The sequence below is a fragment of the Odontesthes bonariensis genome, chromosome 9 (assembly GCF_027942865.1).
Source record: "Odontesthes bonariensis isolate fOdoBon6 chromosome 9, fOdoBon6.hap1, whole genome shotgun sequence".
In the NCBI taxonomy this organism is placed as follows: domain Eukaryota; kingdom Metazoa; phylum Chordata; class Actinopteri; order Atheriniformes; family Atherinopsidae; genus Odontesthes; species Odontesthes bonariensis.
In genome coordinates, this window is record NC_134514.1 from 10412375 (window position 1) to 10434011 (window position 21637).

Here is a 21637-nt window from a genome sequence, read left to right on the forward strand (position 1 = left end):
ATCTCCTTTAAAATCCATTATATCAATTTCCGTGTCCTGTAACAATCTAAAGGTTTTAATTCCAAGCAAAGCAGATCACATCGCCTCTCTAGTAGAATTAGTGTGCTAATTAGTAAAATGGTACTCTCATTCATGGTTATTAGAGCAGTACACTTCAGTTTATGAAAGAAAAGCAGAATACAATAATAATACACTTGCTTCACTTGCGTTATTTTTTGCACAAGTATACACAGACAGGTTACAAGGACTGTGTGTTGCCAAAGAAAGGAGTTCATACATAATTCTTCTGCATTACATTTAATTACGTTACTCAGGTTTATTTGGTTTGATAGAAGACATTTTGTTGAAATCCATTTTTTACTAAGTCGTGTTTTTAAGAAGTGCTTCAGCCCAAAACCCTACAAAGCTGCAGAAAACCTTCCTGGGGAGTTGCAGTTTATAGACCTCCACAAGCAGGGCCAGGTGCTTGGCCACGCACAGACTCATGTACAGTACAGCAGCTGACAGCTATTCTAGAAGAGGTACGACACAGAAAGATGTTATGGCCCCATTGTTTAAGCTCTGTATGTGTACTTAAGAAACAGAATCTGTATTACAACCTTGAGTTTAGCCAGGATACCTGCACTAAAAGTGGGAATGAATATTCCGCTGCCTCTCTACTCTTTTAGACATGAGATCAATCATGTTACGCGTACCTCAGAGCTATTTGCTATTTACTTCAGCATCGATGCTCAAGTTTTTTTTATTATCACCTCCTTCAAGGAGATTTGAAGGGTTGACATCACCTTATTTCTCCTCGCTCTTCACATTCCATCTCTACAGTGGATGAAGGTAACATTAGGCCTATTCCAGTTTCAATATCCACTTCACCCTGTTGCAGAGTTGTGGGGATTGCAGCCTATCCTAACTGACTCTAGCCGAGATGTTGCCACTCCTTCACAGGGACAAACTATTAATGCTTATTACTATCGCAAATTTGGCATGCATTCCTTTGGATTGTGTGAGGAAGACCAAGAGTCCACTCTTACACCATCCCATGCCGGCAGCAATATCCAGCACCAAATCCTACATTTACACTGGAGGTCTTGCTTTACCAACTTCACATATATTGTGAGTGCATGCGTGTCTTTTGTGTTTATATCTGAGTACAGGTAGCCGAACAGATGTCAGTTACAGGTGTCATTATGATATGGAGACAAATCATAAAGAAAGTAGTTCTAGGGATTTTAACAGGAAGGTGCCAGCTTTCTCTGACAGCTTTCATGCATACCGGTGACAACCAGTGGCAAACCAGTGGCAAAGAAATCCCTACCATAGATAAAGCAGGAATACCCGAGTGTAGACTGTTAATGATGGTTGTCAGACAGATTTGAGTACATGTTATGAGACATGCCAGGAAGTTTTAAATCCATAGAATAAAAATATTTCAGACTAAAACTTGTGATAAATTGACCTTTTGAACTAAAGAAATTAATTACTCAGGCAAGTGAATGTTCTGAACATCTGCATTTATACACACACAGGCTTAAATATCTATAGAGCAGATATAATTTTCATTCAATAGCTCCATGAAAATGCAGAAACGTAAACAAACTATGTACCAGTATCAAGAAACTGTGCCCCACTAGAAAATCAGTTTCCTCAACCATTACCGCTTCCAAAGTAAACCTTAAATGGACTTATCAACTTTGCTTTTCAAACGTTCCCTGATTTCCAGCGCAAGTGAAAAGCAAAAGTATGTGACTGAGGCAGACGGTCACAAGGACAATAGTAAATAGTCTCCAATGTAAATGGTTGTTGATAAGACATGTGACTTACATTATTAGACCATGACATTGTAATTTCATAGCTGCAGTAGAGGAGTACTTCTTTGTGTGGAAGGCTAATTGCCATGAGAACTGACAGGTGAGTCTCAGCAGCTGTTGAGGAAGCTGCTTAGGAGCAGTAGGGGTCAAAAGGCCCTGTGGTCACTCTCAGATTACACCTGAGGCTACTTCAAGCAGGTCAAATTAATACACTCGAAGTGTCTACTTTGGGTTTCATGGGAACAGAAGGGAAAAATAACCAGTTAAATAGGTTGATGCTTTACTGTGACTTGAAAACTGATTCTAAAGCCTCAAAGACTAATTTTCACAAGATAGTTTAATAATTATGGTGACAAGATGAAAGAAAAAGAGATAATAAGAAACTATCAGACGTTTTAATAGATTTTTTGGTAGGAAATATTAATGAATTTCCATTTTTCCCTTTTTTTTACATGCTGGAGAGCCCATTGAATTAAATCATTTCAGAATTTCTCATGCAAAGAGAAAAGGTGCAAACAGCAGGACTATTGTAGAGACCACATTGTGTAGAAAGCATTCAAACCTTTTCTGCAGCATATTCAGAGTTCGATTAACTTCTAAAGTACTATAACATAAAAGATAAATCCAGAGTCTAAATAATTAGAGCGGTTACTCTAACAAAACACATACAAAAGTACTTATTTGCCAGGGGTCATGGTTTTCTGATCATTCAGAGCAAACAATCAGAATGTTGCATCATCTCTTCAATTATCTAGTTTGATAATTGCTATTTAATTCATGAGGAAAAAAACGAGATGGTTTCACAATCATGCCGAGTTTTCAGCTCCACAGTTTTCCTGCCTACAATCACAGAGTCTTTGCTTTGCAGCAGTGCTTCCAGAGATTGTCAGAGCGATAGAGAAGTGAGGAGCGGCTGTCAGGTGTTGGGGAACAAAGAGGCGTCAGGGAGATATGGGAGACTATCGGCCCTCCAGTCTGAGCCTGCAGATATGAGATAAACTCTTTGCCTCCAGGAAGGAGGACCGCACACCCAAGCTGTTTTTGTCGCACACAGGGAAAAATATACAGCTCCCATTCACACCGAAATATTCAAGTCTGTCTGCCCCATTGCTTATTCTGTGGATGGATTTACATCCTTTATAAAACTTTTTAAAAACAACTTGTTTTACTGCTGCAAAAGTACTTTTCAAATCTGGTAAAAGTTTCTCTGAGAGACTAATTCAGCCTTTGTGGAGACTTGAATAAGAATTGGAAGTTAAAAAAAAAAAGCACAATGCTAAAATATGAAAAAAAACAATCAAAGCCCTATAATTTCTTAGCCTGATTGCATTCCATCGTATACTTACAATCAGTGTAACAGCTTCTTACCGTCATCCATATCTGGAATGATTATGATTCTGGCTGTCGGAAACTGTGAGCCTAGGCGGCCCCCCATGGGCATGCTGAGGGTGACATTGAAGCTTTCTTCATCTTCATACAAGGAGTCATCGATGATCACAACCCGGCAGGATTTCTCTGTCTCTCCCTTGTCGAAGCGCAGGATGCTGTGGTGGTCTTCGGGTCTGGAGATATAATCAGAGTACGACAGCACTGTGGTGGGGATGGTGCCTGAGGCTGAAACTGAGTGGGCAAAAAACAGAATCACAGAAAACAAAGTCAGTGACCAGAACTGTATCCCAATATAAAGTAGGATTTCCTTTATTTTCTTTGATGTCAATACTTACAGCACTCTCTCAATTTACAATCGATAAAAGGAGCTGTGCTAATCCTTAATATTTCTCTGTTCACAAAAGCAATTTCATATTTTTTTCCAATTGGATTCAGAGATGAAAGGCAAGAGCTGAAATGTTTTTTCACATGCATCGAATAACTACTGCATGTGAGAAAAACTACACTTACCTTAGATAGGTGATAATGTAACTCGTTCAGACACTGAGCTGACGAGACTAAGCCAGAAGTCATTAACACCCCAGATATATCAATACGGTAGCCTTCATCACTTGCTTTTCTGATGTAAGTTATACAGATTGAGCCTCTGTCTAGATCTTATTTCACGGAAGAATAGTAATAAGTATTGGGATCTATCAGACATGCCTGGCAGCACTAACTAGCTGTAGAAATAAATTACCACTTGGATTTCAACACACACATGAAGTTATTGTGTTACCTTGCTGCGTGTAGCATATGACCATGAGCTCTTGACTGACATCTCCACTCCTGAGTACAGGGATAAGCAGCTCACCAATGTCCTCCTCTATGTTGTACACAGCTGAGGGTATAAATACCACTGATTCTGCATGTGGAAAAAAAACAAAAGTTGAATATTGTTACATTAAATCTTTTCTGAATTCTGGCACAAGGATATCTCTTGTGTTAGGGGTTCAAATTTAATATGATAACTGAATCTGAAACTGCATGAACTGAACTTTGTAGATAAAGAAAAAGGAACAGCATTAGAACATTAAATAATATCTGACACTGCATCAAAAACCTTTATTTGGCAAGCTTCTGTAGTAGGAACAATCACAGCTCTCAGTACAGTTCTGTCCCTGGTGGCTCCATTATATCATTTATCAGAATCAGCCATCTCCTCATTATCTATCTGAGGCAGATTTAGCAACCATGATTGGTTTACACAGCATGACGCAGACAAAGTGACTCTTTTGACCTGGTAGCTGATACAGATGGATTTGAAAAAAATGCTCTGTGAAAAACAAAGCTGTTTAGCAAATAAGAGAGTGATCAACTGTATTTGTATCTCACACACTTGGTTTCATTGTAGAAGTTCATTGTTACTTGTCTGCATTAATCTGCTTGAACAAAAAGGTGTTTCAACTTGTGTGCAAGCAGAAACATGTTAAGCCACTTCTTTCTTCTCTTCAGATGTTTTATTGGAGACTCTCCATCTCTTTGTCTCTGTCTTTCAGCTTTGAATGACAACTAAAAAGGTAAATTGCTAACAATATTTCAGCCATTAAATTCACAAAGCTCAGTGTGGAACTTTTAAATTTCCCTTTGTAATTTGCATGGCTGGCCACATCAAAAAGCGTGTTAGTAAGTCACCAATCACTGTTCCAATAATGCATAGGATATCATGGCAATTTACCACATCTTGTTTCTAACTCTCAGTAGCTTCCAGTCTGATCTAATTTAGCCAGTCTGGTATGAAATAACCTCTTTTCACAAATTCACGATGGCAAGCCTTAGGCTATTCTTTTTCTGCTCTCAGAAAAGAGAACCACAACATACATTTTCATAAGTCTTCAGAGTTTATTTGACCTTGAGAGCCAATATACGCTCAAACTTTGGAAATCATAAACAGCGTAATGCTATGATAATAGACTTGGCTGTTGGACAGCAATTTGCTCAAGGCACGAGGCAACACAAATGAAATTTCATATCTTGCAAGAAGATAGCTGACAGTTTTTGTGATTGCCCTTCAGGGACTGGTGTTTTCAGAAACAGGCTCTAGCTAAACATGTTAATTAGCATATATTATTTACAGCAAATTCTCTCTTTTACCAAGTGAAGCCCCATGGGACCCATATTTGGTATTTGCTATCCCAGCTCTATTGCACTCCAGCTGTTTCCAGCAGCATCTTTTTCTCTTTTCTAGCAGTGCCTCTTTCAGATATCCATTATGAACTTTTCACTACATTTGTGAAAAGGCAATACTCTCATGTCCACTCTTTGCTTTTCTTTTAATATTTAGCAACATTTCTAATCAAGGTTGGTTCAGTGCAGTGATATAGCTTTTGTTGGAAATTTGTGCTAAATAAAAAAAACTGAATTAAATTGATAATCCGAATGAATGATATCAATATCTGAAAAATAGTCAAACTCCACTGTGGCACCACTTGGAAGACCTAAGGTAAATAAAACAACAAAAATATACAATACATTAAATTTTCAGTCAGGACTTATTAACATTACATTACTCACCATCGTTGGGGTCCAAGATCTCCACAGTAGCAACCTCAGGAAACTCAAGGGCTGCCATCACTGGCTCAGACAGAAAAATCTGGAAAGTCTCTGACACCTCGTATTCATTGTCTGACAGGATTCTGACCTTCCAGGTGGCTGTGGTCTGGCCTGGGTTGAACTGCACCTGTTTCTGAGACTTCCCACGGAAATCTTTGTCCCTTTTTGCAGAACCGTCCTTTGTGCCGATACCTTAAGAAAAATGGGGGGGAAAAAATGATGATATAATTATAATGTCACATCTGCAAACCAGTAAAATATCCCAAAACACACAAGCTTTAACATCTATTTCTAATCTGTACCTGTTCTTTCTCTGTAAAACTAGGAAATTTACTCCAAAATATATGGACATGGTGCACTTTCCATCCACAGTGTCTCAAAAAAACCATGTTGGAAAAAAACCCAATTATCTATCATGTCAGCTTGGTCTTGGCAGAAGAGGTCCGAGGCTGACATGTACTGTTTGACCTTCAGCATGTAAGCTGTTTGATGGAACTCATAGCCAACCTAGCTGTTACTCTGGCAGGCCTCCTGTTGAGCGAGGGCACTGAAGCCAGTGAAATGTCACACAGTCTCTCCATTGTCTGTGCAAAACTGGCCACGGAACATGCATCAGGGCTTGGGAAGTAAATGGACTAAAGATTGGTGCACATGTGACAAGTTAAAAAGATGCACGAAAAATCTATTCAAGAGATAAAAAGACAGTAAACTCATGGTTTGTAAGTAGATTAAAAGTCTGTAATGTCAAAAATACAGTCACAAGGAACAATTTGTGTAGAAAAAAGTCAGTCTAAGGACAGTTGAAACTCAGTATGTTAAAAGGATTAAAATACCATAATTCTTCTGAATAATTAATTAATTGTTTATTTCTTTCTGGATGCTCAAAAGTGAATTCATAGCAGTGTTATCAGTCATCTGCACAGTAGACTTAGCCTGGTAGCCTCTTATTGATTGCTTCTGATGATGCGTACACACACTAGGGGAACTGATGTTTTTTCTCACGAGTACAATTCCTCACTGAGGAAACATCACCTTAGATTTATTTCCACCTATTTCTCAGGAATGTTGTATGAATTTAAACACTGCAAAAGTAGCTGTAACAAATAAGTTTCAGTGTCAAGACAATGTTATGGTGCATTTTGAGAAAGTTAGAGTGCAACTGTGGTAAAATGTGTATGAGCAAAACTCCCCTGAGTTAGCTGAGTTAACACTGTTTGTCTTCACAAAGTAGTTGCGCCATTTTTGTCATCTTGTTTGTCATATTACATTTTCTCAGTGAATATATGTATATATACCTCTCTATTCTCAAAACTGGATTTCGTTAAAACTGACAAACTGTTGTATTGAAACTGAAGAAATGCTGAAATATATCACTGGATCACAATACACTGGATCCTCAATAATCTGTAGATTAAAGAAAACAGTTTTTTAAATTTTGATTCTATTCTTTGATAAAATGCAAGTGCTGACAAGTGGGAAAATGCCTCTGCGCGTATGAGATAAAACAGACACACATGATGGGGCTTGAAAGATCAGCAGTCTTCAAAGAGCAGCTGTGAGAGAAAAACTATGACTGGTCCCTGAATTCGTAAACAAGGACTGAATTGAATGACCCTGATAGTCTTTTTGAGGATTCATGGCAAGTGCTCTCACAGTAACCTTCAAACTGGTGCCATCTTCAGTGTGCAAATTGACCAGTGAAGCAAAAGCCCACCAGTGCGATAGAAGGGAGGTGGGGGGGTATCCTTTGATTAGAGTTTACTCAAGCGGGGGCTGGGCAAGAGCAGATATACCCAGTTTTCATGACAAAGTACTCACAAGGGATCAGGTGCTTCCTCATCACGGAGTGCCATTTCTACAGTGGAGAGTTTATTTATTCCAGTTAATCAAATAGGATTTCTGCTCCTTCCTCCTATCCTCAACACATCAAAGGAAAAATTGAAACCCACTGTGAGGAATTCTTTGATTTTTAATACAGTTTGATACAATATAATAGCAGGTTTCTGCATGACTTTTATTATAGTTTTGTTCAAATATTTATCTTAGAGAATTAAAACGGAAGGGTTTGTGATTAAATAATCGCTGCCCAAGGATATGAACATATACTCACTAACTATAATGAAAAACAAAAAAGGTTTGAACACATTCTTAAAGAGAAAATGTTGTATTTCTCTTTGTATGTTGTTTTCTGTGTATTGGTTTTGACAACAAAAAAAAAACTACTGACTTTCTGCCTTGACAAAATGGCACATGTTTTTACAATGTGAACTTCCCATCATGATCAGTTGCATTGTTCTTCCCTAATCCGTTATCATTTGACCTCTCAGTGCAGGAATTATAAAAAGTGTGTTCAGTAAAAAGCCAAAGTTTGGATTTTTAAATCACACAACAACATTAAAATACTGAAAGCTTGTTCTCTATGAGCACTGAACACAGTGCACACACAGTTCACAGAAGCACTTGTTTAATTGATTATGCAACCATTAATAAAACATAACATTGCTCCAGTAAATCAAAGCAAATGATGATTATTTGCCTTTTCTCCTCATACACTTTACATGAATTTGTTGTTTAATAATAACTTGCAGAGAGATCAGTGTGAGGTAACCTCACAGGCGTTTCAGTTAAGTCTATTCTTCTATTTCTTTTGTTGTTGCATCTCATCAGCACAAACAACAAAATCTAGGTATACTTTTATTGTCACAGATTTGGATTTATTCATTTTTGCTGTGAATTACTTTTGAAGATTTATGCCTACAGTACAGTATAGGGCAATCTACCCTCAGATTAAATATTTTATTTGATTGAATCGCTGTGGCAGAGCAGACACATTGTGCTTTGTGAGGCTTTAAAGGTTAGATAATGTAAAATTTCTTTTACATTATCCAAGAGATTTAATTTACTCTGGAGCCCTAGTACATATGAATACAGATGACAGTGAAGGAAATTAACCTTTATGGGATTTGACCTTTGACATCCGGTCATTTTAATCAAAATTCATCTCTATGGAACGGATAAATGGCAGCACTAAAACAGGCAGTTGGTGCCAGTAGTAAGTATTCCTGCCATTGAGAGGCATTAAGAGTTATAATTAGTTTAGTTCTGGTCAGTAAATTGCCTCAACTAACATTTGGAGTGGCGCCCATATGGCTACTAACTTCAGGTGACCTTATGCATGTGCATACATAGTCTCTGTGGGATTTTCCTGTGCTGTTGTGTCATTGGAACATAAACACTGGTCAGAGGGGAGAGGTTAAAGGTTATGACCTGCATGATCCCACTGTATATCCAGGCCAGCCTTATTATTGTCTCAAAGTGTATGAAAGGATGTGGTTGTCTATCAATATGTTGGCTCTCCAAACAATATCTCCTTTGTTTTGTGTGTTCTAGTGAATTTTAGTGATCTAACTGAAAAAAAAAGTGAAGATCAATACTTTTATTTGAATAAAACTGAATTAATTAAAAGCCCACTTACTAATAAACGAAGTCTCCCCAAGGAAGCCGCGCCGTTTCAGTACCACCTCCAGGAACTTGACTTCCTCATCCACGACATAGTGTTCCTTTTCCAGAAAAATCCACGCCCAGTTCAATCTAAACTGTTGGTTTCTAAGTTTGTTGCCACCTACAAAAAAAAATCATCAATAAAAATTCTTCAAATTAATTAATCAAACAGCAAAAGTAACACAGAAGAGAAGCTAAACTGCCCAACCCATGACTTGATTATGAAAACATATTTTGTTTCTGGGTTGGCACAGATGTTTAATACCTCTTATTAAAGCAATTTCTTGGATACCTTCAGGACTTGATACTAAGTACTAGCCAGCACACAGCAGGAGGTATGAGGCTTGAAAAGCTCTTCTGCAAAAGTAGTAGGGGTTTGTGCAATCTAATTGCTTCATTCTAATTAAGATAAACAGAATTTGTTTCCTGTCTGAACTGGGTTATTTTATACTTGCCTTTTTGAAGTTGCATTCAAAGGCTATAGCTGCAGCACCAGAGGGCAAAACTGCTACCATTTGACAATAAAGGCTCAAAGGCATAAAAACAAGCATCAAACAAACAAAAAAACACAAATTCAGGCATACAAATATGAATGCAGACACAGAGACTCATAAAGAGACTACTCAATTCCATAGTATTGCAATAGTTAGCAGTTTAAATAATAACACACATGTTAATAAAAGTCAAAGTGCATTCACAAGACTGCAGTGAGGCCTGCTGGGTGCTGATGTATTAGATGAACAAAGTGAAATGCAGACTGCTGATCCAAAAAAGCACCTGTCTGCTCCAAAAGTGGTAGAATGAAAGCAAAACTGCCAGGAGGGCCAATCTTTTGAGGGTTCAGAGTGTTGCTGTTGTTTATGTTGGGGACAACTTGTCCACCCCACCCTCGTTGTCATGGTCAGTAAATCTGTCACCTCCAGCCGACTACTTCACTGCATTCATTTCCTTCCTTTTCTAAGCAGAGTGAAACCTTTACACATTCACCCTGGGTGTTGTATAATCTGTGGGGGGGTGCATTTATGACCGTGTGTGTCTAACTGTGTGTGTGCACAAGTGAACCTTTCTCTGCACCTGTTGGGTGCTTTTTCCTTTGCCGTAATAACGTATATAAATCCACACAATGTTGAAATTGGGCCTTAATTGTGTTAGCATTGATGTTTTATGGTGCCACTACTAAATAAAAAATAGGGGAATACTCTGCATTCTGCACATGGAAAAAAAACAAAGAATGTTCTTTTCTTCACTTTATAAAAACTAATTTGAATCATTTACTTCAACTATCTTTAATAACTAATGACGGTACTTTGCTTTATTTTCACCACAAAAAATACTTAAAGATATAAAGACTAAAATTGCAGTAATACACAAGAGAAAAATGCTGTGACTATTGTACCTTTACAGTTTTGCTCATTCGCTCTAATGGACTCAATCAGAAAGTGACGAACACAGATGACAGATGCTGATGTTCTTTAAACCCTGAATGAATAGAGCAAAGTTTAGACAGACTCAGTGACACTAAGCTGTAATTAAGTCACAAGCTGAAGAAACTGCGAAGCTTGAGCCACTTCACAATTCTCTCTGTCCTGCAAAATGAATAAGTATTTTGAATATATGTAGTGTATTTCATTAAAGTCTCATTATGGTTTGACACAACACGTCAATGAGTACCTGATCTTATTATGACTCTCAAAGATTTGTTTCCTTCCTTGCTCATGCTATGAGATAGTTTGGCCTCACTGTTGAGAAAGGCTAAACAATCTTTTGAAATAGCTTTTCAAATAGAATATCTTGACACTCACCACTAGTGCTTTTCTTATCCGTCTGTCCTGACATCACGTCAGTGTGTCTTTCGGCGTTATAAATAAACGATGAAAAATTACATCATCGGATGTGTGACATGTAAAGAGGGAATTTGTTAAGCCTTAACTTCAGACAAATGGGATCTCTGTTCAATTTTTCATAAGCTACCAATATGAAAAAAAGGAAACTATAAATTGTAAAACTAGTTCATGCAAAGAAAACTCTTTATTGGGAAAATATTTCTGTTTTTGCACAACACGATGTGTTGGAAGCAGCACATGTAAAGCAACGTCTATTCTATTATCTTAACTGGTAACAGAAGTCCAGTGAAATACTTTACCAGTCATGCATCCTTGAGTCTACCACAGATTAGGGTTTTTGCTTCCTGTGTGTTCCACATTATTCTTCAGAAGACAGGTGACCTTTCTGTGGCAGGACCTCACTGCACTGTTTGGATTAAAGCCAGCAGTGTGGCACTCATGCCAGTGGTAAACACCGCATGTGTGATCTCTGAGCTGTGGAGCCTGTCCTCCAATGAGGAAAAGAAAAAAAAAAAGGTCTTGGTAGTCCATCTAACTCGTTGGTGACGTCATATTTATTCACATGACACCGGAGAACTCATATGTACACCAAATAAGGTCTCAAAGGCACTTTCCTTGTTAAGATGAATCCCATTAAACACCTGTTTGCCCTCCATAGTATTTGCAAACATAAAAGGGATCTATAAATTATTCATCTGTTACATCAAGCAAATTTATAGGGGGATACATCTCATAAATACACTTTGAAACATAAGAGAAATAATTTACCTTCACAGTTTTTCGTATTGTGCATACAAACCGAGAATGACATGAGCAAACATGTTAGTTTATGGAGCCTTAAAGTCCTGGTAAAGCTGCAGTAATACGACCTTCAGGGAACCGGGGAGTGGAGGTGCTTGTTTCCAAAGGACCACTTCACTCCTCTAAATTTCTTTCTAATTAAGATAAGAAGGGGTTGGAATTGGTCCACTTGAAAGAGGCCCAAAGGAAAACATCAGAGTTAATCTTTAACTAGGCTCCCTACAGAATTTAGTGAACAGTATTGGTAACTCTTATGTTTAGGTTTTTGCATTGGTGCTGTTCAGTAGATGGTCCTGAACTACTGTCAGACTGGATTTGTATATATCTTAAAATTTCCTGTGCAGCCTACATTATTCATTGAACTGCTGACTGCTCGTCTGCCTTGTCTGTCTGGTTTATACTAAGCATCCATAATAAAACTCCTTCTAAATCTGACGCCAAAATGCCAGCCTTTACATTTCTAATTACATTTACATGAATCATGTCACAAAACCTTACTTCAGACTTAACAAGGCTGCACAAGTTCTGTCCACTCACACGGTGGATGTGTAACGAGGGACAGAAGCCTTTTGAGAGAGGCGAAAGAATGCAAGAGCCTGGCCTGTGCCAGCTTAGTGCCCCTGTCTCCCTCCTGCATACATGTTGCAGTCAGGCCTTATTTGGTTACCGTCAAGCATCGCAGAGCTGTGGTGCCCCATGGACCCTCATCTGTTAATTCAGCCAGGCAGACAGACAGGCGGCTCTTTGCCAACAGAGCCAGCACCACATTAAACGAGTTTAATAAACGAGTTTGAAGCTGTGCAAAAAATAGTTAACAGACACAGGACACCTAAAAAGACTTAATTATCATGTTCTCCAAATTGATTCCCAAAATGTATTTGTATGTTGTTGCCTTAGAATATAGAATATTTTACCAAAGCCCTTTTAAAATGTGAAAGACATAACATCAGTGGCTGTATCCATCTGTTAAAGCAATGGCATTCGGTCATTCAGACATTGGTCACTTTTGCGTTAATGTATCTAACGGAAGGTATGAAGAGAGCCAAGATGCACACATAATATCTGCCATTCATGAAGGACTGGACAGCACATCAAGTGAGTTATATGACTCAAGTCTCCCACTACAACAATTACTGTTGTCAGCAGCACAGTGGTTGTATAAAACATTCTAGAAGCAGCATAAAATACAATATTTCCACAAATTTAAGCTCATCAAAAAGTCAGTATTATACTCATATGTGTTTAATTACAATACTGTACCAGTGCAGTTTTTATAAACTTGAGTGAAACATGATTTTACTTTAATTTCCTCTCACAGATCAACATTTGGATTCAGAGCATGCAACAGCTGGTCAGGCTGTCACGAAGCTTTGACTTAATTTTCCAAATATTCATGATCCCGGTTGACGATTTCTGTTATAACTTGAACTGATTTCAGCAACACTGAGATTTCTCCCCAACTACAGTGTAACTCATGCAAGTTATTTTGTTTGATGCCAAATAATGTACTGTGCGATGTACATTGCAACATGGAGTGCCTTCCTTTTTAATCTCTTTCAGTTTCATTCTGTTACAGAAGCAGTATTGCTTTGAGTTTTATACATTTTTATGGACCTTTTAACTGTGTTAACATATAAAAAGTCCAAATGTGTTTCTGTTCCAGATACATAATGAAAATATTCATTACTGGGATGGAAAAATAAACATTTTATCACAACGTGTATATACAGTGTCTATAAAATGACCTGTCTTTTAGCTCAACAGTGTACCAGACCATACCGGCATACTTTTCACCTCTCCAATTAAGGGAAAAGGGATATAATAACCCTGTTGAAGGGAGAAAAAGCACATGGCAGAGCAAAGAGAGAGCACGATATGGTCTAATCACCCTAAGCCCTGTATCTGCAGTAACTAGTTGGCCATGGCTTGAAAGATTTAGAACAGTTATGATTTCACAGGCCCTAAACCTTTTTCTACCGTCTCAAGGAACTGCTCTGCCATAAATCTGGCCTCTCCTAAGGATTCATTCTAGCTGCTATTGCCTCTGTGTCCATTCCAGCACAGTGGTCACTCAGAGGCGACATTTGTGGAGCCTTAAAGGAGGGCCAGAGGTGCTTATGAACAAAAGTGCTGGGTCAGAGAGCCATGCAAGGCTTAAGACAGGCAATGCTTTGCTCTCAGTGGGGAGAGTTCTTTGAGATTAACATCTGAACCACATATAGAGGTGATTAAACTCTCAGTGCTCCTTTTAAATTTGGAATGCAATAACCAGAATGACTTCAATTTTAAATGACCATATCCAATTGTTAAAGTTGTGTAGCAGCTGATTGGAAATAAAATTACCAATCGCTGTTTATTGATTTATATTTCATACTGTTTTCATATTCCCTGATATCAGAGCACATTTAATTGAAATACAAATTGTAGGTGTTTTTTAGGCAAATAACTAAATCATATTTTTTTGTAGTCACTTTTTTGTGGAAAAAAGATTTTTATAAAAGAGTGACAAATTATTGCTCCTACTGCTTAGAGACAATTCCATGTCTACATGATAATCATGGTAAGATGAACACAGAGAGAAACTATTATAAAATGCTACATCCACAAAGGGCCTGCCACAATAAAACACTTAACACATAACTAAAATGTTGTTCACAACTGGCTGACTGACAGAAATATACTTTTTAAGCAAAACAACAACCTTTGTCAAGTGCATACTTTCATTCTTTGATTCCAAACTGCAGCACAAGGTTGTTGTGGGAACCACACTGTGCCTTTCTTCAAGGGTCAAAAAAAGTAACAGAAAACAAGTAACAGGAGCCCAGCACATGTGTGGAAAGGCAACGAGGAATTCAGAGAGCTCTTATTTCAGATGGGGCTCCTTTATTTGTGGCTTTAAAGAAAAATGTGGCAGAGGAAATACTGTACAATGTGATTATAGGAAAAGGTCACTCTTGTCCTGGGAGCTTGCTTCACGGTCCAGTATCCTCACACACTGCCACAAATGACATAATTTGTCGTCTGAAGCAACCCCCAACTGCAACCCCACAAGAGAGCAGTTTGGTTGAGGATGTTAGATTTCTTAGAGTTATTGAGAAATGTTAAAATTAAGTTTGTTAGAAAATATAAATCAAGTGTACACTGACAGGGCAAATATCAAACAAGATGATGACTTTTGGCGATGTATTAAAGATAGTACTTGTCTAATTAATGACTTCACATAAGCCAATGCTGACATTCTGGGTATTGAAATATAATCATATTAGACTTGGTTGAATATATAAGTTTACAGAGACTGTTTTCAAATTATAGTAAAATCAAAGTAAAGCTAACTATCAGCCTCCTGGCATGTGAGTCGGATAATCTGTTTCTGTTTTGGTTCACTTTTCTCCCAACAAGGACACGGGGTGTCCTGCTAAGAGTACAAGACCTGTTACTGATCATGGCTACATCTATAGGGCTGGAAAACAGTCTGCATGACAAGTTAATCATTTTGATAAACTCAAATTGAAACTCAAATTATCATCTCACAATCAAAAACATTCTGTGTATAATGTATGACCACTGCACTACATTACTGAAAAGATGCAGAATAAAATTCTCCTGTATCTCTGTGTGAGATTCAAAAATATGTATAAAAGCAGTAATTGAGGGCTTTGCTTATTTTGATTTTGTAGGTGAGTTCAGACAAAGTATTCCTTGATTGCCCTTGAATAACATTCCTGTCAGTCAAAGAGTACGCAGCCTCGAGTGTCTTAATTAACAGTCAGCCACATGGTTTAGAGAGCAAAAGCCTGAACTCTCAATAACAAGGGGAGTAACAACAAAAGGCTGAATTAGCAGCCACAGGGCTTTTTCAGCATTCACATAAAGGTCGCTGTGGATTTAAAATCTTGAGTTTCTCACTCATTACCAGTCAATTATGTATTGTATGAACACCCTGACGCATATGCTGCTGAAGCAGCTTTGAAAAATCAACTGAAAGCCACTGAAAACAGTGCATGAAGGGGAAAAAATATCAGTGTAAAGAAAAATGACACTTTTTTTTTTGTTCAGTTTAGAAGAAAAACATTCTTAAGACACATCCTGCCTGACTGAGGAGATGAAAAAAATATGTCTCACTCTGAGAAATTTAGCATATTCATTGTGTGATAGTCACTGAACGGAGGCAGTAAAATAACAGGTATATACAAGGGTGTGAAAATGTGAGAGAAAACAAAGCAAAATAAGAATTTAGGAGGACAGAGCTTGACAAAGGGAGGAGACATGCTTTTTTCTTGACTCCTGAATGCATAGTGTTTGCTCTCTTGTCAGACTGAATAATGGTGGACTGTTTGCTGAAAGCAGCAGTGTGAGGCCATAGAATATAAAACCCCATCCCAGTCCCACAGACTCATGAGCTCCATACTAATAAAGCTGTGAATTTGTTGAGTCTGTCCTAAGTGCTGGTCTTCACTGGTGTCATTTATAGCAACATGTTTCAGCTGAATTTCACAGTTGTTGCATGCAAATCCTCACATGTATAAAGCCTTATGCCTGAAAGGAAAACGCACCCTGAGAGGATGAAAAGGTAATTCCTAAAAAGTGTTAGATGACTCCTGGTCCTTTGTTTACAACTGCTGAAAAGGAGACATCAAGTACTACTGTGCAAACCTGCATGTTAAAGATAAGAATGCTATTCTGCATTCATGAAAAGAGGGAAGAAAATGTCCAAGGACTTAGTGTTGGCATTGTCTTCTGCTTGTACTATTGCACTGAAGATTAGTCTATGCAGTGAAACAAGCCAAAAATATGTACTGGCACCTTAAAAGAAGACTAATTCTAAGCATGTTCACAAAATTTAATGTGGTGACACTTTTCTTTCCATCAAAATCATTGTAAAATCAGCCTTTAAGAGGGGTTTATTGGGAATAGAGTTACTTATTCTGCTATTGGGATATATTCTGTAACTGGTTAAAATGGTGGCTAAAAGCACCACTGTAATAGATCATATGGGTAGTACACCTCCTATTTATGATATAAATATTTGAATTAATGCACCGCTGTTTCAGCCTCTAAGTAAGCACAATAGTTGGCATCCAAGTTAATCATTGAGTAGCTTGATGTGATGAGCTTTATTTCTCCGGGACAGAAAACTATTAGCATCAAATGTCAGGGAAATGTATTAGAGGCATACAGACATTGCATTTCTGCTGGCATATACATCTTATGCAAAGAATGCCGGTTGGAATACAATTAACTTTTTTTAGGTTTAAAGTTTGAAAATTAAATTGACTCTGTTGGCTGAAGGTTTCACAATACCCCAAAGTCACAAAAATTCTTCTCCTTAAAAATCTGCTCCTTCACTGACCAGAGATAACCTTTTAAAGAAAGACAGAGCAATTAAAAGGTAACTGCACTGCCTTAGCCAATTTCTTTGGGACTTAAGGAGGGAAATGTGACCATGGTATCTGCCAGCTAACCCCCTCTGGCCTCTCTTTCGTTCCATCGTCCTATTTGCTTGCTAATGTGTAACTCTTCACTCCAAATCCATGTGCTGGAAAACTAAGATAAGCTTATTCATGGTCTAGTTAGTGTCAGTCACCAAGACATTTCTCTGTATTCTTAATGGGGGAAGGGTTCACCTGAGCTCTCCACATTTTGATGTTATCCAAGTGTTAATGAACAAGTGTTCAGTTATTTTTAAATGTTTCTATTTTATAAGTCAGAAAGAAACTAAAGAAAAGACAGGGGAAAGAAATCAGTGTAAAAATAAATGTATGTGTCCATTAAGAACAATGTTTGGAGTAATATAGAATATGAAATGAAATTAAACAAATTAAATAAAAAAAAAACTTTATTTACCCCAAAGAGAAATCAAATTAATGATGAATAGAAATATGCTAGTAAAATAAAAGCAATAGTGAAGTGCAGAATGAAATTGTTTTTGTAAAAAATGTAGGGTGCAAACAGATTGCTAAAAAGAGAAAAGACACATGTGAGTGATCACAGAACTATATCTAAATTTTAACAAAAGGATGAATGTTTTTCACTTGAATAACAAGCCACACAATGATACTCCTCTTAAAGACTGCAATTGAATACCATCTGTTTCTAGCCTCTTGTTTAAAGTTGACTTTGCAGCGATAAAGAGAACTAGTGCGCTGGCTTAAATAACCACACAGATTGAGGCAGTGATTTATTTTTAAATGAAAATATGTGAGATACATACTTCACATTTGAGCATGCACCACACATTTTGTTTACAGCTAATCAAGTCTATAGCAAATATCCAAATGAACTCTGTTCATATGTAGATCAGGTTGCAATCATGGACGGCTCCCCTACTACATTTCAGCGCTCACAACTTGTCAACGCAGCCGGTGTTTAGAGAGTGAACTGCACATCAGCACATCATGCCATCACTACAGGCGACAGGAAGCAGCTTGAAGTCTTGCCCCCACCCATACTGGGAGCAACAGAGCACTTCTATCTTTCATCTCCTCAGACTGCTTCTCCCTCCCATTTCTCAGCATATCCTGCCCATCAGACCACATTTATGGAAAGCAGGTGGTAGAGAGTGTGAGCTTCATCCATAAACAGAATCTCCAAAGGGTAATCTGTGCCTTTTATGACACGAGAACGCTGTCACTCTAAGGACACACTTCAACTGTGTCTGAAAAATTAAAACCTTCTCAAGAGATTTTGCATCAGTCTGTGCAGCATTTTCAGTTCACCATACCAATACGTTTTCTTGGCATATTGAAATGCTGTCGACAGGAAAATAAAAGGAGCTGGTGTTTTTCCTGATCAACTTCATTTCACCATAATCAAAAGAGACAACAGCTTAAAATCAAAGACGGAACAATTTGCAATTAAATGCAGTTGGTGCCCGGCATCTTGATAGAAAATTTTAGTCGTGCCAGCATCATCTCTAATTATGGATTCAGGCTGTAATGGATAGAACGGTGGATCCTTTGAATGTGCAGCAGTGAATGCGTATAAAAAGTGCATACAAAGGAGGTTTATCCTGAATTGGACTCCAACTGCTAAACCCAGACTCATCTAGGCAGAGTTGGGACTCCACAGACTTAGCCCAGCTGTCAGAGGCTTATCATGCAGCAGGGCTGAGAGGAGCCGCTCTGGCCCACTGCAGGGATTCAGGGGCCAAAACCACATTATCTAGAATGATTTAGCAAATCTGAACAAAAGCTCTGCTTCTGTGAAACAAGAGATGTACCAGCACCAACCTGAAGTACCGACTCTTTTCAAATGACAGGATATATTAAAAACAGTACACGCTAAAAAGAGACGAGATTTTAATTCATATCTTACTGACATGTAAAAGATCAATAATAGTGTTTTCTGACAAAGCAAATCTTTTTTTTCTACTGCTATATGTATTTTGTACATGTATCAATCAGGTTTTCTAGAACTGAAATATATGGGACTGTTCATGAATCAGACGTCAAAAACTTCAGCCAGGAAGCTTTCCCTGGAACAATCCTAGTCCTGCTAGACTAATGTCCTGAGGTAGTTATGACGACACATATTATCATCCACAGGACAAGCCTGGGCCTGGGGTTCCTATACTTTCGGGAATTTGCCTTTGCTTTGTTAACCTCAGTTTCATGTGCTACTTTTGGCAGCATGTTAAGAGAGAAGGAAAATAATCATCAAGAAGGGTTACCCTGTTTTTCTGTGTAAAGGGAATGTGAGGGCAGAGTCAACCCAAGTAAAAGACAGAAAAGTCTTCAATTGCTATATAATGTCAAATTCAAAATACAACTATCAAACCTGTCATGTTTTGACTTACTTGTCTTGCAGAATTAGCCAATCACCATTCATATCTATTAGATCACCATCAATGTTTGATCCCCTCTACCATAAGTGCAGCTTCTTCACCTGTTTGACTAGTTGCTGCAACACTTTACGGATGTACTTTCCCTAAACTAACCTCTGTTACTCGATAAGTTGCATTAAAAAAAATTACAAATATAGCTGCACTGGAAACTGGTGAGAAAAATTATAACGCATATCAAGCTTATCCTGCCATTCAGACCACAGCTAATCAGGTCTTTAGCAAACATCAAAATGAGTTGAGTCTTCTCCCATAAGGACCGGGAAAAGACACAAATCACTCCCCAATTAAAATGATTAGAGTAAATTCTCTGCCATTCAGTTCTACAAGGAAGCAACCGTTTCCCAGGAAAAGCTTTGTAATTAAATCCCAGATGTTTTATCACACATTTTTTTTTATCAATAACAAGAAAATGACTGTACCAAATATTTTATTGGCTACAGCACAGGTGGACTGTGAAGAAACCCTAACGCCTTAAGATCCCCTTTAAACTAAACAACTGGAGAAGCTATGTAATTTTCGGAAGTTTACAGCATATTTTTTGCATGGGATTCATTCCACATATGTACCAAGGGCAGAGTATGTTATACCCCCCCAAGTAAAGTATAGGGCGGACAGTTTTATTAATAACAGGATAGAAACATACAGAGAAAAAAACCCTGCAGAGTCATCACCTGAGTTGTGATGGGGATATTATAGTATACTCTAACCTTGCAACTGCATGTGAGTGCATGTTCTACTTTACTTTTGTTATACCCTAGCACGCTATGGGGAGTAAGATAATCCCTCCAAACCTGGAATTAAACAGGAGGGGAGACAAGGGAGAAAGAGTATGCACTCAGTGTCACAAGTGATTACACACCGAAAACATGCAAGATGTTGACAACACACATATCAGATGTTACTGCTGGCCAAAATGGTTCGGAGGATTTATTAGCTCAAAGTACTCATGATGACCTGAACTTATCTTGTTACATGAAGCAGAAATAACAAACAAACCTTACTTCTCAAGGTGCGCTCTGCAGAAGTGCACTGAAGAGGAAACAAATTCCTCTCTATTTCAGGTGCTTTTGTGAAAGAAAAAATGCTCCAGTCAGGAATTTGCTCTATTTAGTATTGTGCAGAGCCGTTCACTAGAAATCAGAATTATGGACTTGTGTAGTGCATGGTTCTTAAATTGAACAAATGTTTTAGGACAAATGGGGAAACACAAGGGAGACCTTTTGTTTCACCTTCAGGCATAGCATATATTTGAAAATTTTACTATGAATGATCTTTTTCAACCTCTTTGTACCTCAGTAAAAGAAGAAAGTAAGGTGGAAGTAAGTGCCTGGAATGAAAAACAAAGACCAGAGCAGTTGCATCTGTCATTAAGGACATCTGTAATGCTGACTGATTGGCTGGAGGCAGACAGGGATTCGGGTCTATAAACAACTACCTGGGAATGCCAGAGCTTGTGTGTGCTCAGGTAAGCTCACCTGAATGCACTTGAATCCCCAGGAGACAAGGGGAGGACCGGAGTCCACCAAACACAAAAATGAACTGATTTAGAATAACAAGAATATACCTAGCACAAACACAAAAAAATAAAAATACAATTCCAGATACCATTTCACACTTGTTCTAAACAAAACAGGTTTCTGGCCCACACCTCTTATTGTGACTTTGTTTTCAACGTGTCATGTTGCTCAAAAACAGTGAACTGACTCCCACAAATTAATATTTGAACTTTCAGTCCATGATTCTTCATTCAAGGCTTTGACAAGCTTAACAATTATTGAGACATAAAAGCAGCTCTGGGAGAGTAAGTCCTGTCATCTCCTTTTTGCAATAAGGACCTTATAGCATGTAGCAGCTTTAAAAGC

The 21637-nt window shown here is 38.0% G+C and overlaps 1 protein-coding gene across 1 annotated transcript in view; it reads right to left on the reverse strand.

Annotated features, from left to right (window-relative positions):
• The window catches only part of frem2b (FRAS1 related extracellular matrix 2b), a 46290-nt gene that overhangs the window by 16025 nt on the left and 8628 nt on the right, over positions 1–21637 (reverse strand). The window contains exons 3-6 of the mRNA XM_075473075.1: positions 9262–9408; positions 5748–5978; positions 3973–4098; positions 3174–3425 (exon numbers count right to left, since the gene is read on the reverse strand). Coding sequence (XP_075329190.1) covers positions 3174–3425; positions 3973–4098; positions 5748–5978; positions 9262–9408 — 756 coding nt within the window. The remainder of the gene's footprint in view (positions 1–3173; positions 3426–3972; positions 4099–5747; positions 5979–9261; positions 9409–21637) is intronic.